The 27,509-nt window shown below is 38.7% G+C and overlaps 1 protein-coding gene across 1 annotated transcript; it reads right to left on the bottom strand.

The window, feature by feature from the left end:
• Nucleotides 1–90: 90 nt before the first annotated feature.
• BNC1 (basonuclin 1) lies at nt 91–27,402 on the bottom strand. The gene is made up of 5 exons (XM_054040956.1): nt 27,255–27,402; nt 9,564–9,666; nt 9,172–9,407; nt 6,028–7,955; nt 91–3,173 (listed from the first exon to the last, which is right to left on the bottom strand). The coding sequence occupies exons 1-5, from the start codon at nt 27,261–27,263 to the stop codon at nt 2,489–2,491; spliced, it is 2,961 nt and encodes a 986-aa protein (XP_053896931.1). The 5' UTR covers nt 27,264–27,402; the 3' UTR covers nt 91–2,488.
• Between the last annotated feature and the right edge of the window lie 107 nt (nt 27,403–27,509).

The following is a 27,509-nucleotide window of genomic DNA, read 5'->3' as shown; positions in this document are numbered from 1 at the left end:
GTAGAAAGAATGTGCTTAAAGGATTATTTAAAAATAAAGTGGCAGAATGATAATTTTCCAGTTATAGAAATCTCTTTGCTTTGAATCAAAGACATTATCATATGTTTTTATTAACACATACAAAATTCTTAGGGTATACAAATTGTATTACCATTTTGGAAACAGTGAAAAACTAAATAACTGGGCATTACAGTATTTGTTTACATCACACTTCGTTTCAAACAGACCCTTAACGATTAAGCCAGCACAAATATATGTAAAAAGCACACCAAATAGTTGGTAACAAGTCATTTGTTTGTGCCACCAGAAGACCAGGGTCTTTTGTAGCATCCAAGATTATACCATTGGTTTTTAAGCTAAAATCCCCATCGATATTAATTCCTGCTTAAAAAGTGAGGGCACAATCTAGTCCCAGCCTAACAACATTTTTATCCTAACCGCTTCAAGCCCGAATTGTTTTAGTGAGTGTTTTAATATCACAGAGACCTACTGTAAATATAAAATAAAATTACTGTACACAACATATGAAACCCATTTCTAGTAAGCACAAAAATTTACAACACTGCAAATGTCATGGTTTTTTCTTCTGCACACACACAACCAGATTTTCAAAAGAATTAATGAAATATTTAGTCCACTTTAGCTTCCTTTATACAATATAAAATGGTTACAATACTGTAGTATATTTTAGAATAAGTTAAACATCAAGACATATGGCAATAGCTTTGTACTAGTCTTCCTAAAACCTAAATCAGAAATTCAGTCTAATCTCGTTCGGTCACAAAAATGGATAAAGACTAAGATCCAGTTACACTGGAAACCCAGACTAGTTCTAGAAACCACAAATACTCTAAGCACTTTGGTATAATATGTACAAATTGTGCTGTCATTATCATGCTTGCCCACTACAACTCATGAAAACTTGATTCAAAATGGAAAAGTTTACTAATTTTTTTTTAAAAGTGGTTTTATAAAGCCTGCTTTAGCATTTCTTTCTGCTATTGAAAAATGATTCAGTCAAGTACACTGTTGCACCACATGTACACACACAGCATTGGTATGACATAACTACAAATTAAATATTATCAAAGTGGTTTTTTTTAAATACAATGCAAACCAGTCTTTTTTAAGTGCATAGAACATAATGCAGAATACTGTTAATTACAGTGACAAGTACAAGGATATTAAACATTTTAATAGATCTCAAGCAAGGTTCTAATATCAAAAAAAGTATGTGAATCAGAATAAATGCACTCTTTTTCTTATTGTTACACAGATCTGTACGTTATTCCCATGGATGAGGAAAATCAACAAATCATGAAGGACACCTACTGCACGTTTTTTTAAACTGTTTCTTTTTCCATAGCTCCCACGGGTAGGGTGACCAGATGAGAGGAAGAAAATATCGGGACACATGGGGGAGGGGGGAAGAGGGGGTTCGCTAGCAGAGCAAAAAAAAAAAAAAGAAAAAGAAAAAAAGGAATACCGCAAAATATCGGGACCAAAGATCGGTCGGGACATGGGACAAACCCCTAAATATTGGGACGTCTGGTCACCCTACCCACAGGTTTGAAACTATACCTTTAAAATTCCCCCCCCAGTATTCCACTTTTCGTGAAAGTAGAGGGAAAAAATGCATTTAAAATATAGTATTTACTTTTTTCTACCTCTGGGATGTTTGCTGTAGTTCTGGAACCAACATGCTTAGCTGTCTTCTGCTGATACATGTCATGATCTCTCAGATTTAACCAAGAGACCCTCTTGCATGGAAAGGAATATTTCCTGTTTTAAATCTAGTTCTGGTCTATTCTCAAAGGGCCAGAATCCTGCAGTCTTTATCCAAGTAAAATTCCCATTGAAATTAAGGAGTAAGGACTGCAGAATTTGTGGAGAATTTGCATCATCCTACATTCTCCTAAATTTGTATTTTGGCTTTTGAAATTCAGTGAAAACTAAACTGAAAACACCATAATTTATTTAATACTGCAAGTGAGCCTCTGACAATGGCCTCAGGAATAAAATGACAGTCCCCAAACCCCCAACCCAACCAAAGGACGCCCCCATCTTTATTGACATCCTAGAATACTATTCCCATTTAACATGTAAACATAACAGGATCCAATGGGATGGAGGTTTCTCCTTTGAAACTTCGTACTGTAAGTGAATAATACTTTGCAAACTGTCAAAAAGACTTCAGTTAATGGTGCCACATTCACCCCAATGCCAATACTGCTTTCTTTTCCTTAAAGAAGTTTCTGTTATTTAACGTCAAACAAAATAATGGTTTAAAAATGATGGCACCACATTTTGCTCAGTGAAGCTGTAGGAAAGCATCCGTATAAGTGAGAGCAGAATTTGACCCCATATGTTAAATGGACCCAGCATCAAATGAGGTTGTTTTTTTTTGTTTTGTTTAAAAATCTTTCCAACTCTTTCTTATCTGAAATGATTTACGCTTAGCAAAAAGTCAATTGAGATTAGTACGTTGTTACTGGAGGCTATTTGGTGATCTGGTCAGACTTCTGTGCAAGTTGGGATTCTGACTATGCCTGTTTCGACTGCGGACAGATGAAAACATTGTGTTGCAACCTGGGACTTTACATTTGTGGAGCTGGCGGAGATGCACAGTTTTGTAATGGGCCCTGAAGGTTCCTTTATTACTGTAATTTTTTTGGCATATATGACAAGTTATTGGCAAACTGGAAGGTAAATTTGTAAAGCTTTGATTAGCCTTCTCAATTACAGTACAGTCCGGGTAGAGCTCTTCATTCGGTATTAGGCTTGGCCCTTCACAACTTTCATCACTATCATCCAAAGGCATGATGCATTCTTCGCTTCCTCCATCAGAATCCCAAGAGGAATGTGCACTGCTCTCAGACTTAATGCTGGAAGTAGTGCTTAAATCCAGAACAGCACCATCATTCATTGGATCATATCCATAATTCTCAGAACAGGGTTCTCTGATTTTGCTCAGTGGAAAAACCAAGCTGCCTGTTCTGTTCATTCCTTTGAAGATTACAGAAGTCTGTCCAACATGTTGTTTTAAAGAAACATCTTGACAAACCTCCTTAGCCATGTCTTTCAAGAGGTATGTTGCATTGAAATAGTTGTCCTTGAATTCCAGTGTATCTTTGGTCAGAAGCTTATGATGAAGATTTAAATTTGAACTATGTCTAGAAGAACAAAGAGAAGCTTAGCAAAAATGATTTTTTCATCAATACCTAACATCAGTTGCTTGAAAACTATTAACTAAGAAATAGTAACCAATATTTGGTAGTCTATGTGAACTGTGTATGTTTAATCAAGTGCCACTATAAGATTAAAGGAGAAAATTCAAACATCTGTACAGGTATTTGGCGTGACTCGGATCTCACTTGTACACCCGTGTGAATCAAGAATAACTCCATGGAAGTCAGCAGCCCAGATACTCCCCTGTGGTGTGGCTACCAGGGCCGCCAAGAGCAGGTTCGGGCCCTGGTGAAAATTTTTTTCAGGGCCCCCAGCAAGGGCGAACCAGCTAGACAGGGCCGACGAGAGGCGGGGAAGCCGGACCCCGGACCCCCTTCTGGACTGCCGGGCCCTGGTAAGGCAATGGGGGGCGGGAGGAGGGGGAACAGGGCCCTGGGCCCCCTTCCGGACCGCCGGGCCCCGGTAATTTGTACCGGCTTCCCCCACCTCTCGTCAGCCCTGGTGGCTACTTCATGCTTCACTCACATACTAGACCAAATGCTGGCTTAGAGGGGTTACAGAACAGATTAGATAACCTCTTCTAGCAGGACTCAGGTATCAAGGAGTGGATGGGGTGGGGTTAGATGAGCCAGACAGTGGACTTTGAACCTATCTCCCCCCAGGACAAAGAAGTGAAAGAGACTAGCCCCTGGACCTGCTCCATAGCCAGAAAATAGAGGGCTCAAGTCACTGAAGACTGCTGCCTGATACCATGAAACATGTGCCCTACTGCAGCTGCACCCATCTGTCCAGTGTGACTCCCTGAAGAGGTCACTTCTGCACTCAACAGAATGTTTTGCTAGATCCACAGTGCAATTTTCAAACAGGCATCACTTTGCTCCATCTAAACCAATTTTCTTCACACACGGGCAGTTATTGCTCATCTCTGACTTCCAGCTAACTTCCAGACCTCAGCCATTTTGGATATATAAAAGAGGGTTTTTCTTTTTACTTGTACCCTTATCTAATTCCAAAAATGGCTGCAAGGGCATCATCCAGACTTTAACAAGAAAAAAAAATTCTTTCTACAGGCATAGTTTCATCCAAAAAAAATAGATTATTCAGAACATTATCAGCCCATGAAAACAGGGGGCTATCGCTGAAAACTTTCTGCCCTGTAACTATAGCATTCCTGGTCCAGGCTAGAACAGCATTGCAGGGGAGGTGTAGTTAATTCTTGTCCTGTGTGGAGTTCAGGAACTTTCTTGTGGGATCATTTGGTTTCTCTTTTTAAACTAGGTGCTTGAGGGTAGCAGAATTAAAGTTAAAGCAATATAATGGTGTGGAAAGGCATTTGCAGTACCTGTGTACGAACTGCAGCACAGGGCTTCATTCACCCACCTGTTGTCACAGCTACACTGGAAGGGAATTCACTGCAGGGAAAAGAGAGGAAGCAGCCCTGTCACTGCCCTCAGGGCCGGCGCTTCCATTTAGGTGATCTAGGCGGTTGACGAGGGCGCCAGGATTTGGGGGGGGGGGGCGGCAATTTGGCGGCGGGGAGTCCTTCTGCGCTCCGGGTCTTCGGCGGCAATTTTGCAGCGGGTCCTTCACTCGCTCCGGGACCCGCCACCGAAGTGCCCCGAAGACCGGGAGCGCGGAAGGCCCCCGCCTAGGGCGCCAAAAACCCTGGCACCGCTCCTGACTGCCCTCCCTTGGGACTCTGCCACTGGGGAGTAGATTTCATTCCTTGACAGGACATCACAGAAGCCCTGCCAGCAGCAGATTAATTCAGTGCATCTCCTGACTGTAATGGCCACATCCCTCCCTGACTGTCTCTGCCCACTTCCTGGACTGCATCGACTGGCTTCAGGTCTCCCAGCAGAATATGGAGTCCTGGTACCTTGTGTCACTATGAGCTCCATCCAGGCAGACTTTCTACAACCAGAGCCTGCAGCCTGAGTTACAGTGTTGTTAAACAGTGGAACCAATGCAATGAGTCAAGTTCATAATCTTTAACAACGTTACCACCATTTCTCAGTAAAATATACAAAATGGAGGCTTTCAACAGTAAAGCTGCATGTATGGAGCATTTTCAATTCTTGTTTCTCTATTAACTTATGCATATCAGACCTGAAATCAATGGATTTACAGTGGCATAAAACAGAAGTACCAGCAATAACTTGGGCCCATGGGTATTTCATTATCTATGAAGTATTATATGATCTTGTTATTAAAGACAGTATCATGACACATACACACAAGGGGTAGTTAACGTTGCATGTTCACCTTTAATGTTTGCATATGCTGACCTTGTAATGTGCAATATTAACTTTGTAGTAACTCAAGGGAAAAATCCTGTTGTCCTTATCTATTTTTCCCTCTCCACTTGGTTTAAAATCCTTCAGTGGGGGGCTTTCCTTGCGTAAAGCAAGGAAAGAGTGAAAACTGAGTGAAGCTATTATGAGCTGGCCCCATAATGTTTTTTTTAAATGCAAAAACTAAGATACACACAAGTACATATTAAACCCATGAAACCACATGTGCATATGCTGGAAAAGTGTTGCATTCACACCTTGTGCCTTTTCATTGATATTCTAAAGTATTCTTTCAACTATTCCAATCTTTATCAGTTATGAAATTTTCAAGGCTTTATTTAAAACCTTGTAGTCTAATGGAAAGAAAATGTTTCTTTCAATGGATTTTCATTTTATGAACATTCTGATAAGTTATTATACCCGTTATAGGTGGATACACAGAAAATCTTTGCAGCTCCATATTCCTCAAACACTTATTTAAATTTCAAATTAGGCCCCCATTGTGAATGTAAAATAAATATAATTTTGTTTATAATTTTCTTACCTGTCTCGACTTCTACGAGAAGGAAAAGCAGCATTACAACCCTCAACTGTGCAAATATGCATTTCTTTCAGATGTACATTTTTATAATGCATTTTTACACTGTAAGGATTTTTAAATGTCTTCTTACAGATGTCACAATGAAAGCGGCTTTCTGCCTTCTGAATCCCTAGTGCATGTTGACTGATATGATCCATATCTTTAGAGTCTTCTAAACAAGGAATGGCAGCACCCCTGTTGGACAAAGCACTGAAGAGGCCCCCAGTTAGCAAGTGGTGGTGCAATTCAGTGCAATCATTACTAGGAATCCGGTGCTTTGACTGCTCTTTAATATAAAGAGAGGATGTAGTCACTGGTTTTATAACATCACTGTTGTGTTGTTCTGGATCTTCAGACATGATTTCATGAGAAGCTACTTTTAATGCTTGGTTTTCTTCTGGCGTAATCTCTCTCTTAGAGTGATCCAATTCATTCTCAGCGGTTTCCTTGATGTATTTGTTATTTGGCTCAATGACAGAATCAAAATATTTTGGGCCCTCTACCCCAGAGAGAGATTTCCATGAATTACCTGAAATGGGGTGCTTTTCTACCCTGTCACTCATCTGCTTTTCAATCCTATGCTCACAGGTCTCCAGCTCTCCATCGCTTACCACCTGCAGAGGTGTATCATCTTCCGAGCTGGCAAGGTTGCTGTTTTCATTAGCTGTCTCAACAGCTTCTTTCTCTATTTTGATGGGCATGCTCGATTTACGGGATTTTTTCTTGGGTAGTGCATCAAATGGCAATCCTTTAGCAACCAGCTGCTCGGGTATTGATGAAGAAATGAGAGGTAGAGAAGGGAGTATGCCTGGGGTATTAGCAAGCTCAGCTGGTGTGACTGGACTGCGATAAAAAGGAAGAACTGGCTGAACTGTCTTTAAGTTTGGAAAGAGAACACCGTTCTGTCCAATACTGGGAAAACTGGATTGCACCTTTGAATCTGTGCAAGAACTGACATAGCTAGTAATAGGTCTACTATCTGGGGTTAAAATGGTAAAGTCCGTCCTTTTGGTTTCTTCAGGTCCAGCGATAGTCAAACCGTTCCTCAGGTCTTTATCTCTGTTGTTTCTGTTCATTGGCATATGGAGTCTTGGGTTGGGGTTTGCGCTATGACGATTTCGACTTCGCAAAGAACTAAACACCATATTGCAGCCTTCAATTGTGCATTTGTGTTTGATCTTCAGATGAACAGCATTATAGTGGATCTTCAGAGTTCCTTTGTCATAAAATGTCTTTTCACAGGCAGTGCAGAAAACTCGTCCTTTTCTTGGTCCAATGCCATTTTTTTCAACAGATTTCATTTTATTTTCTGGAGATAACTCTGTCCTTTCAAGCTTTGTTATTGTATTATGTGAGCTAGAATCACTTAAAGGGGCATCATCTTCTGTTTTAGTAGTGGCATCTGGGCTGTTTATGCTCCTCTCATTTTCAACTTGAAATGAAGTAGAACTGGAAATTAAGAAGTTGCTTTCGGAAAATGGTATCTGAACATCTTGTTTAGTTTCATTGCTGCGGTCTTGACCTTGCTGAAGCAAATGTCTTTCTGGTGGTGAACCTATCAAAGGTGGAGGCACTGGACTGAAAAACTGAAAAGGCAGCATGAAAGCCATATTATTTACAATGTTCTCAAAGTGATGAACGTTGGTAGAGCTCATTTTGTCCATGGAAGAAGAAAGATTAGGACTTCTTTGATTGCAACTTTCTATAAATGCCCTAATATCCAAATTAGTCGTTGTTGTAGGTATTATAATTGACTGCCCTTCTTTCTCTTGAATTGCCATTAGCTCTACAATGGATTTAGTCTCCCCAAAGCGAAGAAACTGCTGCAAAGTAGCCAGTTCTTCTTCATTGGTCATTATGCTCCAGTGATCCAGCACCTTTCCTGAAGCATCCTAAAACAGAACATATTTAAAAGAGTGATACGTTCATTTAAACATATTTCAGACTCCCCTTTCTCAGAAATCCTCTCTAGCAAGTCTGTAAAATTACTCTACTTACAGACAGTTTGATGGCAATTTTGTGATATTGTCTTTTGAGTTTCAACACAGTGGTGATCTTAGTTCTTTCTGAACTAATAGTAATACTGTCTAATAAGCTATTTTTTTTCAGAAAAATTAAAACACGTATAATTTGAACAGTTAGCAACATGTAAGTACAAAGAGCAGAGATGGAGCAATCAGACCAATATTTAGCTCCACATTGAAGTCAAGTATTCTTTCACTGCAAGTTTAATAATCTTCCAAGCAACTAAGATCAGAGAACAAATGAACCTGTATTGATCTATCGCCAGTGTTCACAGAGCACAGCTGTAATTACACTAGAGTGTTGGAGTTCTTTCAAACTCTAGCTATGCCTAACTTTTCCCAATAACTACAATAAATATTTTATCACAGAACATGTATTTGATGGCCTACTGAGATTTTTCTCAGTGCATGTAAGAGTTTCTAAGATGAAGAACGTAACATCATAAATTTTTCATTTGATAGAGGTTCAAGGTAATTGAGTCCATATTTTTAATCCTAACACTAAAAAGCAAGATTATCAAGACCATTAAATATTGATTTGTGTCATAATATAAGATCATGATGCTACTTTACATAAAAGGTAATTTCCAGCCAGTAGCATCTGTATAAGCACGTAGGGCCAAATTCATCTTTGGTGTAGCTCCACTGAAGTCAGTGGAGTTACACCGGAGAGGAATATAGGCCCTGGTGTTTAAATGTTGACAGGTTAACTTGTAAATGTATTATCCCACCATACAAAAATAAAATAAAATAAAATAGTTAAGCAATACTTTGGGTCAATTCCTGAAGCCTTTACTCAGACAGACTGCTGTTGACTTCCTTCCCCTTATGGTGGTCAATGTCAATAGATATTTATCTGAGTAAAAACTAAATAAAAACTGAGCCAGGGCCACATAATTTTTACAAGTGTATAGTTGACTTTATCTCATGCCATCAACTTTTTAAGCAGAATTCCTCACTGAATTCAATTAAAAATAGATGTCTCAATGGGATCCACGGATACCAAGATTCAACTGGAAGACATTTTAAATTATTACTTTGGTCAACTATTTTTTCTGTATTGACTAGGCTTTCACTACAATACCTGTAGCACGTATCCACGTATATAATCCTGCAGTGTCCAGTCCAGTGCATGGAGAATCTGTATCACCTCTTCTTGCTTCAGGACACTGAAAAGACGATCTAGCAGGATTTTAAGGCGGACAGGAATGGCTTGGGTTCCATACAGCATGAGGCTACTGATATCAAAGACCACATTGGATTGTACTATCTCTACCTGGCTTGTTGGATACAGGTTGGGGATCCTTAATTTGCTTAGGGCTGAAAATAAAATTAAAACAAAGTAGAAAAGACATGAGTGGCAAGAGTTATACACAACCGAGTGTGATGAACATTAAAAAATCCAAGAGCTGAGATACTATGCTGAGGAGGGCTATACAAGAACCTAGATAGATAGATTTACAAAAGCAATATTACCATGCGCTACCCATCCATGTCGACACTGGTCACATTGTCGTTGGTTTATTTTTCCAGGTTTGAAACACAGACAACTACAGTTCACCAGAGTGCATCGGATAACCTGGAAATTAACAAAACAGGTTTATTGGTAACAAGCAACATCTGGAGCATGCACACTAAATTTATATATTCATACAGACTTTTTAAATGAAGTATAAAAATACATATGGATAATGCATATAGATCACATATGAATACACATATAGATTTAGCTAGGTGGACAGCCCAGTTACCACCTGAGCTGTGAAAGTCAACAGGGCTGCTGCTGTGAACTGGCATTACGGGTCACCCTCTAAAGCAGCAGAATATTATGAGCAGCAAAATATTCAGCAACACTTTCATAGGTGGTTTGGGGCTGGTTGGTGAGCAGCAGTAGAACTTCTAGTGCTGTCCCTAGATGTGTGTCAAATAAATAACTTAAATGCACCATTAAAATAAATTTGCTGTTATCCATTAGGAAATTATGCTATGCTTACATGCAGCTTGCAATCGATTTTTCAGCAGAGTTTAAAAAGAGAAATGAGCACAGAGAGATAAAAGTTCCATTCCCTGACATTTTGTTGAAAATACAGCTGGGCCAATCATGGATTTTTTGGTTTGAAAAAAAATCATTTAGGGTCAAATGAAACATTTAGTTTAGACCAGTGTTCCCCAAACTTGGGACGCCGCTTGTGTAGGGAAAGCACCTGGGGGGCCGGGCCGGTTTGTTTACCTGCCGCGTCCGCAGGTCCGGCCAATTGCGGCTCCCAGTGGTCGCAGTTTGCTGCTCCAGGCCAATGGGAGCTGCTGGAAGCGGCGGCCAGTATGTCCACACTTCCAGCAGGTCCCATTGGCCTGGAGCAGCGAACCGTGGCCACTGGGAGCCAAGATTGGCCGGACCTGCGGATGCGGCAGGTAAACAAACCGGCTGGCCCGCCAGGGCTTTCCCTACACAAGCGGCGTCCCAAGTTTGGGAAACACTGGTTTAGACCATTTAAAATATTTATTGTTTTATATAATTAAAGGAAATTTTAAAATGAACATTTATTTCAAACCAAATTGAAATATTTCATTTTAAAAATGTCAAAACAAAATGTTTGGGGCTTTTAGATTTTGTTTAAAAATTTTATTTTAACCACAACAATTCAGTGAAACTTAAAGTGAATTCATGAACAGTTTCAGTGTCACGGTAATTGCATCTTTTGCAAAAAAAAAAAAAAGTTTCAGCTAAAACTTTTCATCCAGTTCTAGGAGAAAGTTAATGACATTTAGTGCAATCTAGTGCATCGTATAAGCAACATATTTGCTCAACAGAGCATCTTTAAGATCCAGGGATAAAAGTTATCCCGGGCAGGGTTTGTTTTAGCAATATTCACGTGGCGGATGTACTCTCCCAGAGGCAAAAGAAATCCGTCACCCCATTCTCAGTAGCAACACTGCAGTTCAGGATAAGTACTACAAATCCTCATTAATAGAATGGCTTCATTTTGTTTATTCCATGTATTCAATACATTGGGCAGGCATGTTTAATATTAGATAATGTAAGAGAAATTCTTGAAGGGTTACAGATGAAACACAAAGTGCAGATCGATTAGCAACCTGTTGCATGGTTTAACGGGTGTACCACTTTGCTTTCACTGGGGTCATCTATAATACAAATCCAAATTAGTATTCAGATGCTCATATGCAACAGGCCAATGCAGCTGTGTTTCCTGGAATACATACTTCCCTCCTTACAGACCCATCTTGTGCAGGAAGTGAACAGACAACTTTGAGGTGCTGGTTAAATCTCCACAGGGATTGCTACAGAGTACAGCATTTGTACGACCAAGTATTTCTTAGCTCTGTTATTCTCAGTACAGCACTTAGTGTCCTGAATATACTTTTTACATAAATGAAATATTTATTAAGGAGGAGTTAACGTGAAGGAATTCATGCATCAGAAAGTGCAATGGAATATAAAACACTTCATAGTCAAAGGATCTAATCTAAAACATGGCTGAATTACACCTTGTACAGTAAATAGAGGGTACACATATTAAAACAAAAAATGTTAATATGAAATAATGAAGAAGGAAAACAGTCATCCCAATGATGTGCACCAAAATAGGCCATTAAGAGCTGTAGCAAGAGACACAGGGAACAGGAAGAGATTTAAGAAATTTCTGCAACTCTGTTCTGATTTTGTTTTTGGGTATGGCTTCTTTAACACCAAATCAGAAACAAACAACCTTTTCCCTCCATCCCAGAAAAATGAAGATCTTATTTATAAAGAGTTATGGAAATTTCTTGCTCCTTGTCTCTTACTCCAATTCTAGCCCTCCTGTATGTATTGTGACAAAGTTCCTCCTCTACCTTGGTGGGTCCTAGGCCTATTGGTGGATTTGCTCACTTCACAGATTCACCCTGTGTGTCAGGAAACAGTCCAGAGACCTTTCCCTCTGGTAGAAGCTATAGTCCAGGTCAATTCCCCCTGTGTTTGATCAGTAGTTGGGAGGTATGGGGGGAACCCAGGCCCACCCTCTACTCCGGGTTCCAGCCCACGGCCCTGTGGACTGCAGCTGTTTAGAGTGTCTCCTAGTACAGTTGCATGACACCTACAACTCCCTAGGCTACTTCCTCATGGCCTCCTCCCAACACCTTCTTTGTCCTCACCACCGGATCTTCCTCCTGATGTCTGATAACGCTTGTACTTCTCAGTCCTCCAGCAGTACGCCTACTCACTTTCAGCTTCTTGCACACCTCTTGCTCCCAGTTCCTCACACACACTTCTTCTCTGGCTCCCCCTGGCTTGACTGGAGTGAGCCTTTTTCTAGTATCAGAGGGGCCTTAATTAGAGTCAGGTGCTTAACTGCCTCACCTGACTCTTAGCAGGTTAATTGGAGTCAGGTGGTCTATTAGCCTGGAGCAGCCCCTGCTCTGGTCACTCAGGGAACAGAAAACTACTTATCCAGTGGCCAGTATATCTCCCTTCTGCTACTCTGCTGTTCCCAACTGGTCTGGGTCTATCACCGTATGTAATGCTTTCAGGCTGCATTTCCTGTTGCAGTTCTCATAAAAGGAATCACCAGGGATTCCACAGCTGTCCAATTCATATTAATGCAGATTTTGAAACATTTTCTGAGTTTCATAGTTGAAAATGCTTCTTTTAGAATGGATTCTTCTGTACCCCTCTAAAATAGTGTTAAAAATTCAAAGCAGTTTTCCTTCAACATATTGAACTTCAAATAAGTTTGGCATTCAGTAGCTGAACTTTTGAAACATTTCTCCTTTCCTCTTCTGCTTTTCAGGACACTCACACCTGAGAAAATATACAAACCGAAAAGCAACCACTTTCATGGGGAATTCTGTTTCACACACCATCTCCACCTCGAGCCCCAATCCTGTAAAGACATGTAAGTAAAGCTACTCATGTACTAAACCCTTTGCAGGACTGGGGTCTTGGATGTACCTCATCACGGAGGAGCTATTTATGGCCACCCTCCCAACCTGCATGGTCTCAATAGCCAGAAGCTACTCCCAACCAGCTATGCTGAGTATTATCTGCCATTCAATAGGTCTCAGGGACTGTTCCAGTTTCTTCAAACTTTAGGCAAAATTAAAACTTGCTGTATTTATTAATATATAGTCATAAATGGCGATCAGATTGAGAGGATGGAGAGACCAAATACCTCAGTATGTCAGACATGAAATGGGGCTCTTTGCCATGAGCATTTCTTCAGCCGTTGAGCCTCACTGAGGGCAGGGGAGAACCCTACCTTAGAAGTTCACGTCCAGGGCGCTCCAGTGCCTTTTGTTGCTAGATTTAGAATTTTAAATTTCATATGCTTAAGTACCTACAGTATTTATCCTGAAATCTGATGAATATTAGTGTGCACACAAATGACTAGGTTGTAGTGACTACAAGCTGAGAGTCATTCTCCTTTGAAAGAACAAGTGGCAACATGGCCATTCAGCCGACGGAATCATTTTTTGCTTAATCCCTTAAAGAAACCATTGCAAAATGCTAAATTCTTGAGAAAAGTTTTGAGAGCCCTATAAAGTCATAAAATACACATGAGGCATGGTGAATTGCTTCACTTTAGTGCAGGATATATTTTAGCTTGGATGCTGAAATCTTTTAATAGAACAATAAAAAGCCATACATTTCTTTTATAAGGCTAAAAAAAGCATGTTGTGCTAGGCAGATGATTCATTTACATCACGAGATATCAAACTATAAAGTGTAGTTCAATTCTTCTACCTCATTGTGCCATAATATACTATAACTTGCATAGATTGCACGTTCTTCCATAAGGCTATTCTGTTAGTCCCATAAGCTAGATCAGAATTTCACAAATGTTTCTTTGGCAGCCCCTCCAAGCAATGTTAAAAAGAGGAACTTTCTTTTGCTGCGAGGAATAATAGAAAGATGTACAATAAAAATTGCTGTCATTATAGAAAGTTAATTGAGGTTATTTCACAAGCTTTCACATTCTTTTTTCCTCTGTTGCATTCTGTATGCCACTGACCTCTAAAACTAAGTGATTGGGCAACAAAATGGCAAATGAAATTTAATATGGATAAATGTAAAGTAATGCACATTGGAAAAAATAACCCCAACTATACATACATTATGATGGGGGCTAATTTAGCTACAACAAGTCAGGAAAAAGATCTTGGAGTCATCGTGGATAGTTCTCTGAAAATGTCCACGCAGTGTGCAGAGGCGGTCAAAAAAGCAAACAAGATGTTAGGAATCATTAAAAAGGGGATAGAGAATAAGACTGAGAATATATTATTGCCCTTATATAAATCGATGGTACGCCCTCATCTCGAATACTGCGTACAGATGTGGTCTCCTCATCTCAAAAAAGATATACTGGCACTAGAAAAGGTTCAGAAAAGGGCAACTAAAATGATTAAGGGTTTGGAACGGGTCCCATATGAGGAGAGATTAAAGAGGCTAGGACTCTTCAGCTTGGAAAAGAGGAGACTAAGGGGGGATATGATAGAGGTATATAAAATCATGAGTGATGTGGAGAAAGTGGATAAGGAAAAGTTATTTACTTATTCCCATAATACAAGAACTAGGGGTCATCAAATGAAATTAATAGGCAGCAGGTTTAAAACAAATAAAAGGAAGTTCTTCTTCACGCAGCGCACAGTCAACTTGTGGAACTCTTTACCTGAGGAGGTTGTGAAGGCTAGGACTGTAACAGAGTTTAAAAGAGAACTGGATAAATTCATGGTGGTTAAGTCCATTAATGGCTATTAGCCAGGACGGGTAAGGAATGGTGTCCCTAGCCTCAGTCTGTCAGATGGTGGAGATGGATGGCAGGAGAGAGATCACTTGATCATTGCCTGTTAGGTTCACTCCCTCTGGGGCACCTGGCATTGGCCACTGTCGGTAGACAGGATACTGGGCTAGATGGACCTTTGGTCTGACCCGGTACGGCCTTTCTTATGTTCTTATGTTTTTAATTCTTTTTGTATGTAGTTAACTAAGATAGTTGAAGTGCATTTAATTTTGCATTTCAGAGATTTGTATGCACCTTTCCTGTATGATGCATGTATCTGTTTCACTTGTCCTCTTGTCTTTATTGTGTGTGTGTGTGTATATATATATAAAAAATGTAAAATTTCTTCAATGAAAAAAAATGGACAAAGAAAGAGGGACATAGCTACTTACATACATTCGTAAAAACAATTAAAAGGGCAAATATAAGTCCCCCCCCCAAATAAATACTGTATTTTTTAAAAAAAATCCAGATATTGATTATTATTGGAAGCACGCTTAGATGCGGCTAGCTCATGAATTGGTCTCTCACCAAAGAACAACTCTTAAATCAAAATTTTCTAAACTGACTAAATTTTTAACATTCCAGTTACTGACAGTGCACTAACTGAATAGCATGGCCTGAAATTTGTTTTTAAACATTTCTTTAATCAGGTTTATAAGGGCTTTTCTCCATTCTAGCTGAAGTTTAAAGGCGCTTTTCAGTAAGGAATCTGATTATGACTCTGGGATGGGGCTCCCCCATCACCTGCTAGAGAAGGGAGAAAACCCCCAATTAGAGACACGTTCAACATCTGTGGGGTGCTTTGGCTGATTGCCTTCTGGCCAGAGAGGGCACAGCTAGATGATGATTCACTGGACACCTGGACATTATAAGTAGACTGAAGGACCTCAGTAAGGGGAGGAACTGCAGAAAAGGCAGTACTCTCCTGCAAGGAGAGAATCATGAGGGGCAAGGAAGGCTCTTGTGAGGGAAGTCAGGATGGGAGGACTGAGAGGGAAGATGGCAACCTTGTACCTGGTGAGGGCCAGAAGGACCTTTCTGTTTATGGTTGATTGGAACGTATTACATTGGACTTTGGATATCCTGGAAGGGGATGAGAGTGGAGAAGTGAGCAGCTAGGCCAAAGAACACAAAGATTAAGGGCAAGCTGGTGCAGGGCAGAGTAAGCGGCCAAAGGGGATACTAGAGGTGCAGCTCAGTGCAATGCCGTGCTCTGATACCAGGAGGCCTACGTCCATGAGAAAGAACAGTGACAGGCCCCAATCTTCCATATACATAAATGCTCAGCATGCTGGGAAATGCACCAATGTTAAAAAAAAAATTACAAACAACCCCCATGAAAAAGAGAAAAATACCACATACTTTTTTCAGTTATAGTCATCTTTGAATTATTTGTAAATACACTAGGAACAGCATTTTCAGAGAGAGGTGATCTTTCAAGTTGTTTCCTTTAATTTGAAATGTTAAAAATATAAATAAATGTGGCAGTTTTACAATATATTTGGTCTGACTTTCTACTCAGGATGTGTACAATAGGTAATTCCTTTTAGTTCTCCACACCAATACACTGCATGTGAATGACCCACTCCAACTTCCCCTAGACACTTTTCTGTGAACCCTCTAAATATCTATAGGGAAGAACAAAATGTAATATGGTCAGTTAGATTTTAACATGATTCAACTGAGATTCAAAATCTCAAAAGTTTTCATTCATTATTCAATCTAGTAAATAAATTTATGGAAGCTGTGTTTAGATTAGTTCGAAATTAACTAATGTTAACATGGTTTAATGATCAAACAAGTTACCAAGCATCTATAATAATATGCTATTCTTTTATAAAGAAACAGATAATTACAGAGCTTTAGAATATTTTTGATATATAATTGAGTGATGTGCTTTGTTATCCCACCAACTAGAATGTACACAGAATTTCTTTCTGTAGAACAAAGGAATAATTTTCCACATTTAATACATGTAAAAATTCAGAATCCTAATTAAAGGATTGGAAGTGCAGATGGAATTTAAAATGGAAAAAAAAATTAAGTGTAATCCTTTCACTCAGATCTTTAATATTTTGTTCCATTTTCCAGAAACATACAGCAGATGTTTAAAGTCTTCTGGTTTTATCAAGGATATTATCATTGCTTTCCAGTTACTCCCTCTTTCCTAAACGTAAAAAGAAGAACAGGAGTACTTGTGGCACCTTAGAGACTAACAAATTTAATCCTAGTTTAAATCCTAAACGTGTCATTCCAGAACTATCACCACCCATACAGATACTTTTAAAATTAGTATTGAAGATTTGGGGCCAAATTTGTATCTTGGTTACATCAGCACAACTGAGACAAGAATCTGGCCCATAGCTTTTTAATAAGAATGCATCTTTGCCATTGTCACAAGAAGTATATATTTATTATCAAACTGAATTCTCAAAAGCTAGCTAACTAATCATTGAAAAGGCAGAGATCATTGCCAAAACAGGTTACCTAAATGTAATGACCTCTAACTTTTCTTTCTTGAGATAGTGACATGGCTTTGATTATGCTTTGTGAGGTTACACTGAAGATCCCTTTTCATATCCCAGTTTTCAGCCTCTGTAGCTAAAGAATGAGGAGTCCTTGTGGCACCGTCTCTAAAGGCACCACAAGGACTCCTCATTCTTTTTGCTGATCCAGACTAACACGGCTACCACTCTGAAACCTGTAGCTAAAGAGAGGCACAAGATAACAAGTTCATCCCAATACTCGGCATACACCTAAGATTTGTTACCTGAAATTAATACTAGTTGTCTGTGGGCTATGAGTTCACCTTGCAAGTGGCGAGTTTAAAATAAGAATGACACAAAAATAATAGGAATAAAAAATACCAGTGTGTATATGAATGTAGCTAAGAGGAGATTTTTCATCTGTCTCAAGTCTGATTGCACATTCAGAATTAAAATCTAAAAGGAATCTAGTTCAATGAGGTTCAGATTTGGAGTAAAAGGAATTAAATATGTGCAAAAACTGTAATGGTTAAGGGACAGATTCCCAGCCCAACCAGACAGGATATCTGCACTGGGTCACAGTTGCTAGTGCAGGCACAGGGAGAAATAGCAGAATGAGATCTCTCATTCTCCCTTACAGTTTAGCCTAGTTCATCTCTATAATGCACAGGACAACACATTGGTTTGCTCCCCTCTTAGGGAATCTGTGGACATCCATCAAAGAGATCTTCTCTTTGGTATAAAGCTACACCTTGCAAAGCTACTTTTGGTCTTTTTGCCAATATTTGGGGTGCTCTAGACTTTGGCTCTGTGTCATCACTATTTTATCACCCAGATCACTAACAAAATGGTGTTGCAGATGAAGTGCCATTGCTTACATGCCATCAATGTCTTTTGCTGCCATGGAGGAGTAGCTTCACCCTTAGTCTAAAGGGAGGTGTCCTGGTGGTTTCTGTATGAACTACACCTAATCTGAAAGAAACTTTCAATACTGTATGTGAAATGTGAATTTCAGATCCAGTCCTCCGTGCACCCTATGTAGGGTCTTCAAGCCACTGAATGCAATCCCCCAGAAAAAATCCCACTGGATCTACGTAGCCCCCTGTGGAGCTGGGCTCTGTGGAGTACAGGAGATGCACATCATATGTGGGAGCGAATTGAAACTTGCCCAACTTCTGTGCAATAGAACCTCACCAGTTCCATTGTTAGAGAGACCTCTGCACCTAGGGTGACCAGATCTCCCGATTTTATAGGGACAGTCCCGATTTTGGAGTCTTTTTCTTATATAGGCTCCTATTACCTCCTACCCCCTGTCCCGAGTTTTCACATTTGCTGTCTGGTCACCCTATCTGCACCTGTGGAGGAGGGGTTGGTATTTACAATAGAGACATGGGTTGACCATTTGGTAAAATATTATCTTTTTCTTCTCCCCTTGGCTAAAATGTGAAGGATTTTATACCTTCATATTAGAAGCTGGATAATAAGGATCCATGGAGATTCGGTTCCCTTTTTTGGTTTGTAAAAAGTAGGATGTGTGCCTGGTTATTAGGAAATATTTACCTGCTTACACCTGTTAAACGATTTACAATATTAAAGGATGTACTCATTCTAGTGTGCTTTTAAAGTAACACTGTAAAATGCAAAATCAAAGGCCAATTCTGATTCAGATCTGATGCCTCTCTCTCTCATGGATTTAAATGAGAGCTACACATGGGGACCTGAGGCCAAAATTGGGCCTCCTATCTAATTTTCCTGTCCTGTGTTGCTGATAACTCAGGTTATTACCATTGAAATGTTTAAAAATTTGATTTTCTTCCCCTGTTTATAGCCGTTTACTTTTACATGTCACTCACTTTGGACAATCATTGAAATTAGAGGCAAGCACAGCCCTATTAAGTTATTTAGCCCCTCTTCTTGCCAGTGCAGGACGGTTTCGTACACCTACAGCACATTTTCCAAAGCTTTGTCTTGTCCAGTTTTAATTTTGCCAAGCAATGAGGGTGAGGCTTCCACCACTTCTCCTGGGAAACAATTTCACAGATTGATAGATCTCACGGTCAGAAAGCTTTTACAAATACTCAACCTCCATTTTTCTTGTGTTACCTATACCTCCTTGTTATTACCCTAGTAACACTGCTCCTCCCAGATAATGAATATCCTCATATTTGTAGAGTTCTATCTTATCTGCTCTTATTCAAGCTGTATATATTTAATTTTTGCAATCTTTCCTCCAGCACTTAATTTTTGTCGCCCTGCTAAGCTTCCTGCATTTTATCATAATTGACCATAATAGTCTAGGCGTTGTCACAAAAAGCCAGGACTATGATTTCCCTGCTTTCTTACATGATGATTTTTCTACAGAGCCCAAAACTGCCATATCACATTATAAACTTATGCCTAGAATTGGACAAACTCTTTGTAGGGAGTAATGTGAATAGATTAAATTCACCCATTTTCTATTTGTTAACCATCTGAGAACAGACTTTAGTAGTTCAACTTATTGCATATTATTCAGTCAACACTTTGTGTGAAACTGGCCTCTGTGAAGAAGGCCAGAATGAGGACCATGTACTGTTCTCATGTACACTTTAAGTGGTATATAGGTCTTGTGCTGGTCCTCTGCACAGGGGTGAATTTTACCTTGTATTGCAGCCCAGGGGTTGTTTGTGAAATATTTGCTCAATGTATGTCATTGACCACTTACTATTTATAGTGTGTGACTGGTCACCTAAGTCACATGCTATTCTTGTTGCTCCCAGACAGGATGGCTGAAGCCTTTCTATACAGGAGAAAGAATCAAAAAGATTTTGAGTCCCTCTTCTAGATCATTAATTAACGGATTTTGAGATGGCTGCAGGAATTAAAGGAATGGGCCAGATTCTCAGCTGATGTAAATTGGCATATCTCCAGAAAGTTCATGGTGTTATGCTGATTTACACTAGCTGAGGACCTGGTCTATTAATTAAGACCAGACTTCATATATTGCTCTGTGGTACTCCTCTGGACACTCAGTGTTTATTATACTTCTTTTCTAGGTCCTTGGTTGAGATTTTCAGAACAATGCCTGGAATTTAGCCACATATCCTCCCTTAATGATAATCTTCTAAACCACTCTGAAAATCTCTGCACTTAAATCAGTTTTCAGTTCATGGTGTGTTTATATCCAACACAAATATGCTTGTCTATTTCAAATTGTAATATTCATGCACTGGTATCATGTTGTTGTATTTAGGTTCACCACTATGCTGAAGAATATTTAGACTAAAATAAATGAAGCTATTTTCACTGCGGGAAAAGAATCCTTAAATTTTCTATTTATATTGGTTCAAATGCTGAGGTTCTAAAGCCCTGCAAGATTTGACACATTATCTTTTTGGTTTATAAACAAAATCTCTCTCCTGGGAAGATATTATGATAAACTGAGAGTACATCTCAAACATGGACCCTTTAAGAGCCCACAAAAAATGTATCATCAATGAAAATGAGTACTTTTCTTCTAATAAAAAGAAGACAGAGTAATATAAATTAGCCAGTGAACAAGTTTGATAGTGTTTTGTCCTGAGAATATACACATGGATATTTTGAACATATGCAACTTTTGAGTAACATTCTTTATGATAGGAAAACATTTTTACAAGGACACTAGGATGGATTGCATGACCCAAGAGCTTTATTCCATATTGAACTTCTATGAATATCAGTTCCAGCTGATGCAAGTAATTTCTGCACATTCCTCAGTAGCAAAAGGGTTCAGTGAAATTCTGGTTCCTGTGCAAAGGGCTTTATGCAAGAGACCAGCATGTAGGACAGGGATGGGATAGACTCCTCTTCCCCAAACCAGAGACAGGCCATGAAGCACATGCAACTTCAACCCCTGACTTCAATGACAGCAGAGTGCCTTTGAAAATTCCACTTACACACAAATATGGTCATACCTGGGTGCTGACACATGGGTTCCTAAATCCAGGATTAGGCTCCTAAATAAATGACCCCGATTTCAGAGGTGCTGAGCAGCCAAGCACCCACTAAAGTCAAAAGGAGCACCAGGTGCTCAGCACCTTTGAAAATCTGAGCAAAAAGCTCACTATGGATTTGGGAGTCTAACTTAAGGCATTCAAGTTTGAAAATTTTGGCCAGTCTTGTGACATCACTAAACTCGGCATAAATGTGGATTGTTGGGAGATTACACCTCATAGGCATACACCTTTCATTCACAATGTTTCCTGTTCTGAGTATACTTTATAAAAGAAGACTGCAGAAAACACAGTTAATTATCTGGATCCCTAGTGTATGCATTCAACTACAGACAATATTTTGTATTTAGAGTCAGATATCAAACCTGACTTCTCTTTATACACTAACAATTTGAGGATACAAGTATATGGAGGTACAATTTCTATAATATGAATGTCTACAGACCAAGGTCTGATTTACATCTGATGCTATCCCATTGTCTTTTGTTGACATGAACAAGATATACGTCAGTGCTGAATTTGACCCCAACTATCTCACTTGTGGGTAAAAATTGATACTTAGATACCTAAATGCTTAAATTGTCTCTGCGATATTTTGTGCCCATAAAATTGAGGATCCAAAGGAAGTCCAGTTCAAGACGGAATTAGTACTGTCTATGTATGTTTTCTGCCCAATATTGATGACTCTACTCAGTCAAACCACCCACATGCATTAACTTCAAGGGCTGGAATGGACCTTAGACTTATGGACCTATAGTCCATACACAGTCACTTAGTTAAAAACTTCTCCTGATAAAACATTGCATTGAAAGCAAATGTCCACGATAGAGGATTATACAAAGTAAAGACTTTTTCAAAATGTAATGTAAGCATTCAGTCTTGCTTAACAGCAACGTTAGGAGCTGACAGATAGGTGTCTAGGACTGAGAGCCTGACTGCAACTGGGAGAGAAAGCGAATGGAGGAGTTTCTCAAAAAGGTAACATACCAGAAGGCCAGACCTAAATGATAACATAACTTGTGGGATGCAAAACACTCCTCATGCAAGTCATTTACCCTCCAGGGCCCCTCAAGGCAACTTCTGTTAATGGCCACTGTCAAAATAACTACTAAGACAAAAGAAAGCGCGCGCACACACACACACACAAAATGGGTACTTTTAAAGCAAAACACATTGACCAGTAAAGCCCAAATTTGCCGTTAGACAACACGTTTATAGATACACGATCTTTGCAATTAATCTTACATATTTATAAACAACAGGTGTGCATTTAACGATTGTTTTCTCAAACCAGGAAAAAGATTCATATACTTTTTTATTATCCAATTAACATAGAACAAAGAGAAGTGGGAATTAGGGCTAGAAACTGTCTCAGGTGTCATCATCTCATGGGTATTATTTAAGCTTGACCCTACAACCAAATTGAAATTATTTTCATACATACTGAATCAGTAACAAAAATATTACAATGCACCATTACATAACTGCCCACAATGCAGGAATGTATAGACTGTAATACCCTGCAAAATGTAAGGGATTATTTAATACCCATTACATGAAGCAGAGAAGTTTCTTTTAAAGTAAATTTATAAGGCAACCTATTTCTGGTAGCATAGGAAAATTTCCCACTATATATTCAACAATGAATAATAGATCACTGCATACTCATTTGACAAACCACAGCTGTTTAACAGCAATGTTTTTAGTTAAGGATTCTGAGGTAGGGACAGGTCATTGAATTTGAACTATGTGAAAATTATTAAAATAAACCCGATTGCGTCTCATTTAATGTTATATATAGGATGTTGCACACATACTGTTTGTACATATTTATGTGTACCCTGCATACATACATACACAACACCATGTTACATTGAAGCTAGAGAGCCACTAAAGTTTAATTAAACAAAACCAAAACCCTAGGCTAACACAAATTTAACGTTTCAAATTTACACACAATAATTAGGAAACGAAAAAAATATAAACAACATTAACTTACGCACATTGCACATAAATGCACACTTGAAAACGTATGGTAACAGTTCTACCAATATTAAAAAGTTCTATAGATGAGCAATGTAGGTGAGTTAATGTTGCAAAGATAATCTTAACTTTTTCCTCTCTTCACTTCGCTGTTTAAGTCTGCAGCCATAATGTTATATGGACTTAATTTTTCGCATTTAATTTTTTTCCCATTCTTTTAAATATTTATATTTTTAAAAAGGAATAAACACTAACATGCTCTGCAATAGACTGTTACACAATTTTACTTTACACAATTCCATAATTTTTAAACTCAATCACACTGCCTGTACACACACAAGATACAGTCTATGATGCTACATATTTACGCAATATTTTATGCAAATCCACACCACTGCAGGCAGATAAACAATTTAAAAATAAGTAATTTTTCCCTCAGCATGAATAACCAATTTTAAAATGACTTCTAACACTGTAATTTAATACCTATTTTCAAATACACACAGTGACTATTTCTCATTGTGGGCTAGCCACATGTGAAATTTGAAGCGTTAAAGTGTGACCATTTGTTCATTATCCATGTCACTGTTCATAACTCTAAAATATCTATGGAGATTTCTTCCCTCCCCAAAAAATTCATCTATGGGCAGAGCCTGAGCATGGAAAGTTTTAGTCCCAAGAGAAAAAATTTTGGAGGCAGTTATGGGCAATTAAAAACAGAGGGGGCGGCAATGAAAGTTGTTTTACTATCTTACCTCTTGCACTTGCTAGGACAAAAATGGTGGCTGCAGAGAGAGAACCTAACAGAAATAGAGGACCTGAACCTGCACCAAGCAGCTAATTAGAACAGGATAAGGCCCAAAGGACCAAACTGCAGTCCTTACTTACTGGGTGTTTTGCCTGAGTAAGGACTTCAAGATTCAGTCCTGAATTTCAGCTTGTTGACTGCATGGCAACATTTACCATATACCAGAATATATAAAAACTACTTTTTTAAAAATAAAGCATGTTGCAGAAACCATGTTTTAAAATAAAAAGAACTGAGATCTGCTTGCATATGATGCACTCTTAATTTTATTTAGATGAAATACTGCTACTTTATTGCTGAAAATATCACCTTAATTTGTGGATTATCTGATTGGAAATGAAATAATACACTTGTATGAACAGATTTTTTATAATATTGTTCAGTTTTACTGAGGGTACAAATTTGCTTTATTTAGGACATTTGGTACCAAAAGGTAGGGTGACCAGATAGCAACTGTGAAAAAATGGGACAGGGTGTGGGGGTAATAGGCGCCTATATAAGAAAAAGTCCCCCAAAACAGGACTGTCCCTTTAAAAATGGGACATCTGGTCACCCTACCAAAAGGCCCAAACCTGTTCTTGCTGGAGTAGGGTAAGATTTCACCTCAATTTTCAGTGAGTGCAGAATGTGGCCCAAAACTTGCAGAAAACTTTTCTATGTTATTTTAAAGATGCACATTTCCGGTGGGTATGTATGTATTTGCGTTTATCATTCTTGTTAAGATATGAAGGAAAAGTGCAAGAAGGGAAGGTGCTATAGATTAAAGAATTTGGAAAACAATTAAACATTCTTGTCACGGTTAGTGTTCCTAGGAGTTTTATTTGGGGTCTTCAAGGGGAAAAAAAAGAATTTCCTCATGTATAGGATTAGAAATGCCTTTCACATCTGTTCACCTATTGCTAAAATATAACTCTGTTTATGAAATACTGTATCTGTTCACTAATACCAAAGATTAATTCTAACCAAAATGCAGAATTATAGTGTTTGGTAGGGAAAACTTAATGGCTTTATAAACCTAGTGGTATACAGACAACGTAATAATATGGGGTATGCTCTTTGAAAGTCAATTAAATGTACTAATGATCCTTTTCAGCTGGAAAAAAAAATGGGTGGGGGGAGCATTCTTCAGCATATACTGTTCTCTTTCTGTCACCATCACTAAAATAAAGAAAAACAACACACATTATTCTCAGCAATTAAAAATATCCCTGGCAGCCTTCATCACACTGGAACCAGAAATAACATTGGGGCTCCCTGAGTCATGTTCCAAGTCATGTTCCCTGAATGTTTGGAACTGAACCCCAGTTTCAATATTTTAAAAATCTGACTATAGAAATATTAAGATTTTACCAGAATCAAGTACCTATGTATTTTTTTCAGTATGCTGAACTATATTTTTGAAAAGAAGTTAAAAATAGAAACGTATGATCTTTTTTCCACCTAGAATTTTATCCTTACAATTAAAGGCTATTAGCTGGCATCCCCTTTAACCGTCAAACTCAGACAGTGGCAGTTCCATAGCCACAAAGAGAAGCAGTAAATGAGAAGAACATGTTACTACACTGCATTTGAGAAAGTTTGGCTCCAAGCTATGCACTGATTAATATCAGATCTCCTTCTTTACTTGCCTCTTGACAATCTTGTCACATCTGGCTGACAAATCCTTACAAGCTTATCCAAACCAAGGCAACCCAGATCATGCTCCAGGACTAGCTTGAAGGAAGCGGCAACACCAGCCATGCACTGATGTGCCATCATGAAACTAATGAAGCTGACTTCACTTGCAGACTGCAGGAACACGAAGAAACACAACATGCCTGAAGGTTTTGCAACATAACACAGAGCTAGCTCACCAAAAGATAAGACAAACAATCAGCTCCTGAGGTTCAAGAAGCCAAGTAGTTACATGATTTTGTTTAAAGGGATTTATAAAACACTTGAACAGCAAACTCAACCAAATGAACACAGCACAGTCTACCACTCCAGATCAGCTGTGCAATTTAAGTGCTAGCTGCCTTTCAAATGATTTGTTTTAAATTAAAACAATGAAAAATTGTTACTTTTTTCTCTTTCCCTCTTCCTCTCAAACCCCAAAATCACAATCATCCATGAGTTCCTAAATTATCCAGTCTAGAAGAACCATTTTTTAAAAGCAGCTGTCATTTATTACCCTCAGCATTTTAAAACAGGATAAACCATAGTCTGTATAGATCAGAAACCCTCTCCATGGGTTAGCAATACGCCGACTCTTCATTTTTAAAACAAGCATTTGTTAAACTGGAGGCTAGGGTACTTGACCAATTAATAGAGCAGAAAGTAAAATGCTTTTTCTTTTAAACACATCTACCAAAATAGCACTGGGTTAAGCTGACAGTTAATGCGATATTTATTTTTCTTCATGGCGAAAAATCGTAAGAAATAAAATAAGTGTCTTAAATTCTGATTCACTACTTAAGCCTCCTAATTACTTGAAAGTAAAAACTGAAATACAGACATGCAGACTGGATCTCTAAGAAAAAGATTACTGCCTTATTTTTCTGGATGCTGAATAGTGAGCAGTGATTTGTATATAAAGGGCATACATTAGCCTCCACTTTGTGCTAATTCCACTAGAACTTCATAGTGAAATGATATTGTTGTCTGGTCTCCAGTGCATATATACATCATAATAATGATAATGTATTTGCTTAAAGCACTTGGCTCAAAATACATTTAAGTCGCAAATCACAGATTTTATTGCTATTAATGTATATTCAGGACTTGTACAATTAAACATTCTTAAGTATTTATGATTTACGGATGCCACTACTTCAATAGGAAAACAATTATCCAAGCAATGGTTCTGTTTTATTACAGCCTTCTTAAGATTTTGCATTATTTGTTTTCATAGAGCCATAGAGCTGTTCACTATGTATTTCAGGTAGAATAAGAGGATTTTGTAAATAATCTAGCCTAACACTTGCATAGTTTCTTTTAGTAATTAAGGCAGAAATGGAGAGAACAGTTTAAGAATCACTAAAGCCATTATCCAAATCAACACCACCACAGATTTTCGAGTTTCCACAGTACATAGTCACAAGTAGAAGTTGTACAGTGAAAATATGCATTCATATACAACTGCAAAGAACTTTCCTTACCTCAGACATTCTTACTGTGCATATGTTTCCAGAGCTATAAAACAGGTTCCCATTCCCTCAGCGAGTTGTACAAAGAAGTACTGGAAACACTCCTGTCTGTACAAGTACTAAGGCAGAATCATCACACGCCTCTTTACTCTTGTCTGAATCTGTGCACCTCCAGGTCTGATGTATGCTCAGACTGTGCACAGGGGAGTGAAATAAGATCCTCCCCCTTGGTGTTCTCCAGACCTACAGTACTAAGTTGTGTCTGCC

The sequence above is a fragment of the Malaclemys terrapin genome, chromosome 10 (assembly GCF_027887155.1).
Source record: "Malaclemys terrapin pileata isolate rMalTer1 chromosome 10, rMalTer1.hap1, whole genome shotgun sequence".
Lineage (NCBI taxonomy): Eukaryota > Metazoa > Chordata > Testudines > Emydidae > Malaclemys > Malaclemys terrapin.
The sequence above is the reverse complement of the archived record's forward strand: the minus strand, read 5'-3'. Positions and strand labels throughout refer to the sequence as shown.